Consider the following 11345-nt stretch of genomic DNA (forward strand, 5'->3'; position numbering starts at 1 on the left):
CCTTAGGTGTACGTGGCTGGCGCCTTAGCCGGTTGAGCTATAGGCGCCGAGCCCAGCTATTTTCTTTGTTGCAGTTGCCATTGTTTTTTAGCTGGCCCCAGCTGGGTTTGCACCTGTCAGGCCTCAGTGTATGTGGCCAGCACTGTAATCACTGTGCTCCAGGTGCTGAACCGCCCACTATATTTTTAATTTCCACATGTGACAGATCTAACTTTATCCCTTGAGCTTTACGTGATTGTTTTTTTGAGACAGAGTCTCACTATGTTGCCCTCAGTAGAGTGCCTTAGCATCACAGCTCACAGCAACCTCAAACTCTTGGGCTTAAGCCATTCTCTTGCCTCAGCCTCCCAAGTAGCTGGCACAACACTAGGCTATTTTTGTTGTTGTTGTAGTCATCATTGTGATTTAGCAGGCCCAGGCTGGGTTTGAACCCACCAGGCCCCGTGTATGTGGCCAGTACCCTAACCACTGAGCAATGGGCATCAAGCCTGCAACTGGCTTTTAAGACCCAAACTTGTTTAAAAAAAAAAAAAAAGAAAGAAAGAAAGAAAAAATGGAGAGGCAATCCAGAAGTCTTTGTCATTTCTTTGAAGTTAGTTTTAACTTTTACAAAAGATCTTGAATGTGCTAAAATTTTTTCTTTTTGTATACCATCATGACTCTACTATTATAACTTGGTAATCTTAAAACAGTTTTAGAGTAAGTACTTGCCAGTATATTGTTTTTCTTCTAAGTCTCCATTAACCTTGCCACATTTGAAAAATTAAAGACAAAGAGCTAGGGACTCACCCAAGGACATTACCTTAAGAATGTGAAATAGTGGAATCTGAAATGTGGACACCTTAGGAAAGAGTGAAATTCAGTAACAGTGCTTTATATATCTGTATTTTTTTTCTTGACTCTTTCGGTATTGCATGTAATTTTTGCAAAATGTCATTAGTTTTCATTTTGTTCTTGCCTTTAGTGGGATGAAGCACTTTTGACTATGAGTAAAGGAGAAAAAGCTCGACTGGAGATTGAACCAGAATGGGCTTATGGAAAGAAAGGACAGCCTGATGCCAAGTATCCTTTTGACCTTTCACAATTAAAGGGAGAAAAGCACATAAGGAAGATTACTGGCAGGTATGAAAGATGATGTCTGGTCTAGTCTTCCTGTTATTTAGATGCTTTTGTCAACACCTTCAATACAGTAAACAGTATTTTCTGCTGGGTACTATGCATTGCAACTTCAGCTGGCATCCCCCTTTTTTTCTCCTATTCCTTAACCTCAACTGTGACATTGAAAGGCAAATTCCTTTTTCTTTTTTTTAAGACAGTCTCACTCTGTCGCCCAGGGTATAGTGCCATGGTATCATAGCTCACACTAACCTCAAACTCTTAGGTTCATGCGGACTTCTTGCCTCAGCCTCCACCAGGCTAGTTTTTCTATTTTTACTCAGGCTGGTCTGGAATTCGTGAGCTCAAGTAATCCACCCACCTCAGCCTCCCAGAGTGTTAGGATTACAAGCTTGAGCCACCATGCACAGTCTGAAAGGCAATTCTTAAATGTTTAAAAGGATTTACTTCTGGGAGTTATGTGGCTCAATACAAACTGTAGAAGTTGATAAAAATATTTTTAATTTAAACAAAGCTGAGAAAAATGGAGCACATGCTGAGGTTTGCCAATTATAAACTAAAGAAGACCATAAGAACGAGTGTTAGTAAACATTTATTATTACTACTAATGACAGTAGGCTAGGCATGGTGGTTCACAGGTTCAAGACCAGCCTGAGCCAGAGCGAGACCTCGTCCCTAAAATAAAATAGCCAGGCATTGTGGCAGGTGCCTGTAGTCTCAGCTACTCTCAGGAGGGCAAGAGAATTGCTTGAGCCCAAGAGTTTGAGGTTGCTGTCAGCTATGATGCCACAACACTCTACTGAGGGCAACAAAGTGAGACTTTGTCTCAAAAAAAAATAAAATAAAATAAAATACTGCTAATGAAAATATTTCTAAGTCCAGTTTGAGAACATTAGAAAAAAGTAGTTACTCCAAACCATTCAGATCAGACCAACCCAACAGGTAAGTAGGAAAGTAGTTGATAGCTGTTGTTCGTTCCATTCCTGTTAGACCAGTTAGATTAAGTTTGAAAAAGAAATTTTTAAATTTCTTTTAAAAATTTTAATTTTTTGTCAGCATCCATAGCTCAGTGGGTAGGACACCCGCCACATACACTGAGGCTGGCAGGTTTGAAACTGGCCTGGGCCTGCTAAAACAACAATAACTGCAATAAAAAAATAAAAATAAAATTCTTAAATTTTTAAATTTACTTTCTGTAGTCCTACGAGTTAAACATACTCTTTCTTAGCTTACCAAAATCGTGCCACTTACAGCCCCCTTTTCTCATACGTGAAAACAATATGATGCACACAAATTGGACCCTTCTTCTCTAAACTTAGCATCTTAAAATTCAAAGTAAATATCATGTCTTACCTCACATAAACTTTAATACAGCATATACATAGAAACTGAATTGCTTTTTTTTTTTTTTTTACTTAGTAGCAGTCTTCATTAAGTGGTAGCTAATTTTAGAGTACTAGTAAAGCGTCCAGATAAGAAGGATCCTAGTCCAAGCTTAACTTTATCTAGTTAGCTTATGTTGTTATGTTCTCCATTTATCATTGTGGATATTCTTAGGAACCTCTCTGCTAGTTATGTATTAGCTGAATCAACTACAAAGCTATTCCCTTTGGGGTTAATTCTAATATCCAGTATACATAATTATAATTTTAGACTAAGGTTGTTGGGGGTACCGAAGGAGACACTTTTTATCAAATTTGCCTTGACTTTTTCAACAGAATTCCACCAAATGCAAAACTAATTTTTGAAGTGGAATTAGTGGATATTGACTGAAATAGCAATGATGCAGTTCTAAAGACATCAGCAATGATAAAACTTGGCCTTGAAAAAACTTATGTAACTAGAGCTTATTACTATTGTAAGGGAAGTGTCAACTGGAAAATTCAAGGAATTAAGTTAAAACTTGTTTACTTATCCCAACTTTTGAGAAATGTTAATCCTTATAAACCCCTGAAGTCAAATATTTTACTACAGCTGTGTAAAATATTAGTCAAGGAAAATGTGTTCCTTTTACCTCATGTCATAAATGTAAAGGCTCAATAAACATTTATCCACTGTATTGTTGTGATTTGTTTGGTGTTGAGGTAGTATTGTTCTGACTAGATAATTAGGACTAAGACCTCATCATACCAAAGAATAACTCAGTAAAACTGTCTAAGCAGATTTGACAGGGGCACTCATCCTTTTTTTTTTTTTTTTTTTTGAGACAGAGTCTTACTTTGTTACCCTGGGTAGAGTGCCATGGCTTCACAGCTCACAGCAACCTCCAATTCTTGGGCTTAAGCGATTCTCTTGCCTTAGCCTCCCAAATAGCTGGGACTACAGGTGCCTGCCACAATGCCCGACTGTTTTTGTTGTTGTTGTTGCAGTTTAGGTGTTATTTAGCTGGCCCAGGCCGGGTTCAAACCTGCCACCCCGATGTATGTGGCTGGCGCTGTAACCACTGTGTTACAGGGGCCAAGCCAGGGACACTCATCTTAAAATGTTTAAATATTCCCGTACAGTGAGAAAGCAAACGCAATGAACTTAAGATTTTGGAAATAGAAAACTAAAAGCTCTAAGAAATATTGACAAGAAGATAATGGCTAAATTTAGGAAAAGTTCACTTCACAACCAATGAACCACTAATAAGGTTGACTATAAAGTTAAGAGTATTAGTTGAAACCTCCCACCCAAAAAATAAATTCATAAGCAATTACTGAATGAGTCTTCAGTTTTATTACAAAAATGAAGATGATCAGTTTGATCAAAATGAAATCTTGCTCACAAGTTTTACATGAATATTCTAAATACAAAGTCTCCTGAAACAACATATTTTTGATATGATTTTCATTTTTTAAAGGGATGCAAACATTCCATTTTCTCATTTATATAATCTCTATTCCAAAGCATAGTATTTTAATAGTGTATCTTTTCTGCAGTTAGATCACAATTCACAAGTATAACTGAAACACAGACAAAAACCTTGTCAGCAAAGGTTACAAATCCATTTTTTTCTTTTTCTTTTTTTCTTTTTTAACAGATGAAGTAAAATCCTTAATAACCAGCCCTTATGTGTTTTCAAAATCTTGTACTACACTGACATGATTTGCAGTCAGGTTTTTTTCCTACCCTTAAGGCTACAAAACTCTTGCAAATGCATTGCAAAAGAATTCTAGACCACGTAATGCAAAAATCAAAAAAATAGTTCTCCAATAAAAAGTAAATTTTATAAATGGTAGGAAATAGTATTTGTGGTAAACTAATAATTGACATTTTCCCCTATTACTAAACAAATCATGTTACACAGAAATAGGGAAGACAAGTATCAAATACAACAAGGTTATGCTATGTTTACATCCCTCATTAAAAAAAAAATTTCATACGTTTGATACACTTCATATGAAATATACATTTTCCCATCAGGTTGGAGGGGGAGGATAATACTGTCCATAATTCCAAGGATTCTGGTAATTGTACTGAAAGGAAAAAGCAAACATGTTAGTATACTAAGACTATAGCTAAGCTCCATGATACAAAAATAAGCATGTGTTCACAGCTAAAATTCTAAGATTGAAACACCAAAGACAAAGTATTACACAATCTGGAACAAAAAGATGTTTTTCTTTTTTTTTTTTTTAAAAAAAAAAGGCTTCTAATATTATCTATGAATAAAGACTTATAATGATGTGGACTCACCTGATACCAGGCACTGTAATTATATACAGCTTGATTGGCCTGTAAATCACCATCAATCATCTGTGTTGATGATGAAGTTGTATCTTCTGTGTGTGCTTTCTTTTCTTCCGGTTCTTCTGATCTATATAAAATAAAGTCAAGATGGAAACTTTAAAAACTTGCACAGATGAAAGCTTTAGTATTTGTTTTACTGAAATTATCAATATCTTATGATTTTTTCACACCATGAAAATAAAACATCTAAATGACAACATAAAGGTAATGGTTAAAAATATTTGTCTTTAAAGGCCTTTCCACAAGGAAATTTCTCTTTTCATCCCTTCCTGATTCACTAGAAGTTACATACCCATTTTCTGCTTTCCTTTTTAAAGAATCCTGTTCTTTTAAGAGTGTTTGATGTTCATCATAAGCATTCAGAAGCCTATGAGGGAAGAAAAAAAATCCTCTGGAATATATAAAAATCAAACCTATTTTTTTAAGATTTTAAGTTGTTTCCACTTAGGGAAACTGCCTAAATTTCTAAATGGCTCATTATTTTTCTTACTACCTCTTAAAATTTCAGCTATAATAATCTTAGTTTGGATACTAAGACCCTCCATTACACGTACCTGCAAAAGACTAAAATACCTTGTTGAACCTCCATTTGCCTGCCTATCACTGCCAAATCAAAAACTAATGATCTGCTGTCAACTACCTACCACAAGTGCTCTAAACTCAGGCTAGTTTACAAGGCACAGTAATCAAAATTACACTTCCACTACTTTATAATGTCCTCCAATCAAGCAGATGTTACTTTTTATATGAACTTGCTTCCATCACTGGTTTTCCTCCTCAGCTTATCAGGATCCAATAGTAATGGAAAGTAATCACATCCTCTATGAAGCATGACACACCTGTTCTGAACCACAGAGATAACCACCTTCTTAACAGTTACATACTACCCCACATACACCCCTATCTCCTCTAATAATCACACCATTCAACTAGACTAAGTTAGAGTGCAAAACAAGCAGAAGACACTAGATACACAGCACATGAAGTAGAAACTTTGAAGTACGTTCCAATCCGAGCCCCACAATGTACTAATCTAAGTGACAATGGAGAAACTGCCTAATCTCTTTAATCATCTACTCAGAGAATAGTACCTATACGCCTCATTATACTAAAAATTTTACATTAGATGTTTCATATAAAACATCTACATGATGATTTAGCATGATGCCAAGTACTCAATAAATATTAGTGGTTATGCTAGTTTTACACAGCCATCAAACATAATGCAAACACAGAGATACAGAAGTCACTGCTTATCTACAATGGTTTCGATAGAAATCATTCTAAATGAGAACAATCAGAGAAGGCACATGCCTAACGAGACCCGGATACTTCCTTACTAGAATCACATAAGCCTGGGACTTCGATGTTCCAGCCAATTATTTCTACCCCTTTGTTTAGCAAATTTAAATATTAAACTTACACTCTTCCCAAATCCCTTAGCAAACCCTCCTACTACCTTCACCTCTCTTCAGCCTTTTACAATGCAGGAAGCTGAGGTACTAAGCATGAAGTGAGGGCCACGTCCATCCTCTTCAACATCAGAAAAAATGGCATTCCTGTTCCAGACTGACCTCCTTAACTTTCATTCACCTATATACTAAATGTTTATGTGTTTCAAGGTTCAATCCTTGTCTTGTTTCCCTTTTCACAAATTGATTTGATTCCTGCCTTCTCATTCACTCATGGTTTATTATTCTAAAACTAGGAACAGTTTTGAAGGAAAGACAAACCACAAATCCTCCTTTTAAGCACATAGACATTTATGAAATTAAATTTACCTTCACATATATCTGCAGAAAGAGTAATCTAAGCAGAAAACATTTTAAAATTAGCAATGTATTAATTTGGACTAATCATCAAATTCCCATCCAAAAATATCAAAGTTCACTGATAATTCAAAGAGATAATATAACTAAGATCTTACTTATTAACATCTGAACCAAAATCTTCAAGAAACTCCACTTTTCTCTGAGAAAATGTTATTCTCATTTTAATAGGTAATGAACCATGTACAGCTCTGTCAAAACAATTTAGGATATTTTCTTCATTTTGTTTGAGGTCACCACTATATTCCATTTCAAGTAAATTGAGGTATAACTTTGTGTTCTCCTGTGTAAAAAGCATTATCAATTAATAACATTTCAAAAATATTTTGATTAAAGCACAGGTTAAAGTGCCATAATTTTTACATCTCACTTGAAAAATTCAATACTTAAAATTATTTCATTAAAATACAACTCACAGGAAATGTTTTCAACATTTCTCTAAAGCGGTGAAAAAAATGAATTAGCACACTGATAAGTAGATAAGTAGTGACATCATCCTGGTATCTCCCCAAACTATGCAAATTATTAAATGCTAACAAATTAAAACACTATATCCTATCTTGGGTTTATATGACTTAACCCATCATTGCATTAGAAAATAAAGCATAAAGGCTTGGCGTCCATAGCACAGTGGTTACAGCACCAGCCACATACACCAAAGCTGGCAGGCTGAAAACCAGCCCAGGCCAGCTAAACAACAATGACAATTGCAACAAAAAATAGCCGGGCATTGTGGTAGGCACCTGTAGTCCCAGCTACTTGGGAGGCTGAGGCAAGAGAAACGCCTGAGCCCAAGAGTTTGAGGCTGCTGTGAGCTGTGACCCCACAGCACTCTACCGAGGGTGACAAAGTGAGACTCTGGCTTAAAAAAACATATATATATGTTTAAGAGAATCTCTTAAGCCCAAGAGTTTGAGATCGCTGTGAGCTGTGACACCACAGCACTCTACCAAGGGCAACATAATAAAAAATAAATCAATAAATCATAAAAAAAAGATCTCTATGGTTCACAGAATTTAAATCTTTACTACAACTGAGGACAACATCTTAAACTCCAGCAGGAGATAGTTATAAATCTGTCTTTTTTTGGTGAGGTCTCACTGTCACCCAGGCTGCAGTCCCACGATGACCATGATGCAATTGTAAATCACTGCAGCTTCAAACTCCTGAGCTCAAGTGATCCTCCTGCCTCAGGCACCTGAGTAGCCTTCTGCCTACAAACACACATCACCACACCTAGCTGACACTTTCTAGTTTTTGCAGAGATGAGGTCTTACTATGTTGCCCAGGCTGGTCTCAAAGTCCTCGCCTCAAATAATCCTCCTACCTCAGCTTCCCAAGGTGCTAGGATTACAGGCCTAAGCCACTGGACCTAGCCAATAAAACTGCCTCTTAGGCTCCATGCCTGTGGCTCAAGTGGCTAAGGCGCCAGTCACATACACCTGGGGTGGCGGGTTTGAATCCAGCCCAGGACTGCCAAACAATGATGGCTGTAACCAAAAAAAATAGCCAGGTGGTGTGGCGCCTGTAGTCCCAACTACTTGGGAGGCAGAGGCAGGAGAATCGGTTGAGCCCAGATACTGGAGGTTGCTATGAGCTGTGACGCCACAGCACTCTACCCAGGGTGACAGCTTGAGGCTCTGTCTAAAAAAAAAAAATAATAAAAACTGTCTCTTACACAGACCTAGCAATAGCTAAAGACCTAGTAAAGGAGAATTTCCTATGCTCTGCCTTTTATCAATTAATATAAAAAGAAAACTTTGGAAAAGGAAAATCATTTCACTGCTACATTTGCTATAATAGAGGCAATTGCTAAGCTTTTGTTTATGAAGTGTTCTTCCAGGCATTCTGATCTACTTATAAATCAGTAAATTTACTGTAAAATTTGTGAAGGGAAAATATAAAGTATCACATGTCTTCAATACTTTTTAATCCAATTATCTTAATTTTCCAAAACTTTTAATTCAAAATAATTAGCAAAAACATTTTAAATGGCAACATCAGTTTAGAGGGACTGCTGTCCTCATTTAGTAATAAAATATATTACATACAGACCAAATCTTTCATCACAGTTGCCAAAGCGAAAAAAATTCACAATTTCTTTTATAGAAGTTATCCTTAAAAAAAAAATACATACTTTGTCTCGTTCAATTGCTTCCAAAAGCACCTTTCTTGACTTTGGAAGATTTTTTTGTATTTTGAAAAGATGCCGGGCTAGTTTGACAGCATAGAATGAAGACTCATGATTTGATTTGGCATTCTTAATGGCATCCTGGAGCAAATGTTCAGCTTCTTCCATATTTCCATGCCGTCGTTCTAAACTTACTCTTCGCAAACGAACCATTGCCAATCCTAGAACACATTCTTCAAATGTTCTCAAGATATTCCTGGCTTCATTTATATTACCTAGAAATGGTAATTAAATGTTTATGCTTTGTTCAAACATCTGAAATATCCTTTATAGCAGGTATTGGCAAACAACCTCCCATGTTCTAAGTCCAGCTCTCTACCAGTTTTTGTAAAAATAATGAAAAACAGGCATGCTCATTTATTTTTTATTGTCTCTGGCTGCTTTGGGGCTACAACAGTAGAGTTGGGTAGTTACAAAAGAGATTATGTGGCCTGCAAACCTAAAATATTTAATATATGGCCTTTATAGAAAAAACTTGCCAAACTCTGCTTTACATCATCCAAACACTCAATTTCTATTAATTTGATCCTGAAATAACTCAAAAATATCTAAGTATCAAGTGAATTTGCTCATTCTTACCCTGCTGTTCCTCAAAAGCTGCCCAAAGCATATGCACCATGGGTTTCTTTGGGAGATGAATAGTACAAGCTCTGCTGAACACATGCCTCACTCCTTCAATGCTGTGGTTTTCCATGTACTTGGCATACTACATACAGAAAAGAAGAAATACTGAATAATTTACAGTTGAACGAGCCATTAAATATGTGACAGAACGATAAAATTCTATTTTTAAACCCATTCAGCACCTTTATTGAACCACTAGACTAGTTTCTGTAAGGAAGGACGAAGAGAGGCAACGAGGTTGGCATATGCAGCAGTCAAATCTGGTTGCAAGCAGACCATCTCCTAATGCAACAGATATAGTTATATGAACAACATTCAACAGAAGTACAAAAAAGGTTAGTCACTAGATCAATGTTTATAATATATTGAAGTGTAAGAGCATGTAATTTTCTTACCTTCATCCAGAACTCCTCATAGAGGGCACATGATATGACACATCTTTCAAAGAGAACCACAACTCGTTCATGAGTCCCATTTTCAATTTCAAATTCTAAGTATTCTTTCCAGTTTTTTAGCTGTGCCTTTTCCAATGGTTTCACATGAAAATAAGGTCTTTTAATCTGTAATAAAATTATAACATGGCAATGAAAATAACCAATACCTACACCAAAATATGCAGAAGTAATCTGTATTACTAAACAAGTTTCATTTTAATGATGATGAACCAAAAATAATTCAACTACCATACATCGTAATTATTTTTTAAAACTTTTTTGAGACAGAGTCTCATTCTGTTGCCCTGTGTAGACTGCCGAGGTATCATCACAGCTCACAGCAACCTCAAACTCTTGGGCTCAAGCAATCTTCTTGCCTCAGACACGTGAGTAGCTGAGACTATAGGTGCCTGCCACAATGCCCAGCTAATTTTTTTATTTTTAATAGAGAGAGGGTTTCACTCTTCCCAGGCTGGTCTCAAACTCCTGAGTTCAACCAATCTGCCTCAGCTTCCTAGGAAGCCAGGATTATAGTCGTGCGCCATGGCACCTGGCCTATTTTTTAAAACTTTTAAAATTAAATCCCTTAATTTCTTTAGCCTATATAAATGAAAGAAATATATTTTCCACTTATTCACAGCCACTTTAAAAGAATTATACACAATTTTGTGTATAGAAAATTTTATTGAGTATTTAAAAATTAAAAAATTAAGACCCCAGTGACAGAAAGCAGATCAGTGGTTACATAGGGCCAGGAGTAGGGTAGGAAGCATCAAACAGAAAGAGGCAACAGGGACTTTTTGGGGTGACAGAATAATTCCAGATCTTAATTGTTGTGATGATTACAACGTATATATGTTTGTCAGATGACTCCATATTATATGACTCCGTTCATAACAAAGGCCATTAAAGGAAAATCTATAGGAGCAAAACATAGACTAGTGGTATTTTAGAACTGGTGGTGGAACTCCCAGTTGAGTGATGCAGGAGTAGATAGCTAAAAGGTGTTGAGAATGTTCTATAATTAACTGTGGCAATGGTTGTACATATCTGTGAATACACTAACAATTGTAGAATTGTATACTTTAAATTAGTGAACCATATGGCTTGTGAATAATTTCAGTAAAGCTGTCAAAAAAACAGAAATAGGCTTGGTGCCTGTGACTCAAGCAGCTCAGGCACCAGCCACATACACCTGAACCAAAGGGTTCAAATCGAACCCAGGCCCACCAAACAACAGTGATGGCTACTACCAAAAAGTAGCCAGCATTGTGGCAGGCACCTGTAGTCTCAGCTACTTGGGAGGCTGAGGCAAGAGAATCACTTAAGCCCAGGAGTTGGAGGTTGCTGTGAGCTGTGATAACACAGCACTATACCCAGGGCGACAGCTTGAGGCTCTGTCTCAAAAAAAAAAAAAAA

At 36.6% G+C, this 11345-nt stretch overlaps 2 protein-coding genes and 1 non-coding gene across 7 annotated transcripts in view; 1 reads left to right on the plus strand and 2 right to left on the minus strand.

Annotated features, from left to right (window-relative positions):
- FKBP3 (FK506 binding protein 3) overlaps window positions 1-3178 on the plus strand; it is an 18414-nt gene extending 15236 nt beyond the window's left edge. The window contains exons 6-7 of the mRNA XM_003792175.2: window positions 965-1062; window positions 2835-3178. Of these exons, the coding sequence (XP_003792223.1) occupies window positions 965-1062; window positions 2835-2889 (153 nt within the window). The 3' untranslated portion in view covers window positions 2890-3178. The remainder of the gene's footprint in view (window positions 1-964; window positions 1063-2834) is intronic.
- Window positions 3179-3811: 633 nt separating this feature from the next.
- Window positions 3812-11345, minus strand: part of PRPF39 (pre-mRNA processing factor 39) — a 27391-nt gene continuing 19857 nt past the window's right edge. For 4 of the 5 annotated variants that reach the window (XM_023514481.1, XM_023514483.1, XM_012806576.2 and 1 more), the window contains 7 exons: window positions 9888-10052; window positions 9448-9574; window positions 8815-9083; window positions 6776-6960; window positions 5141-5215; window positions 4795-4915; window positions 3812-4574 (listed from right to left, as the gene is read on the minus strand). In XM_023514481.1, the coding sequence (XP_023370249.1) occupies window positions 4518-4574; window positions 4795-4915; window positions 5141-5215; window positions 6776-6960; window positions 8815-9083; window positions 9448-9574; window positions 9888-10052 (999 nt within the window). In that variant the 3' untranslated portion in view covers window positions 3812-4517. The remainder of the gene's footprint in view (window positions 4575-4794; window positions 4916-5140; window positions 5216-6775; window positions 6961-8814; window positions 9084-9447; window positions 9575-9887; window positions 10053-11345) is intronic. The other variant, XM_023514482.1, reaches the window with a different exon arrangement.
- On the minus strand, window positions 8670-8755 carry LOC111726145. The gene has a single exon (XR_002773998.1). It is a non-coding gene; the product is annotated as a small nucleolar RNA SNORD127 (small nucleolar RNA).

The sequence above is a fragment of the Otolemur garnettii genome, unplaced genomic scaffold (assembly GCF_000181295.1).
Source record: "Otolemur garnettii isolate 467f Iridium unplaced genomic scaffold, OtoGar3 scaffold00054, whole genome shotgun sequence".
NCBI classification, from domain to species: Eukaryota; Metazoa; Chordata; class Mammalia; order Primates; family Galagidae; genus Otolemur; species Otolemur garnettii.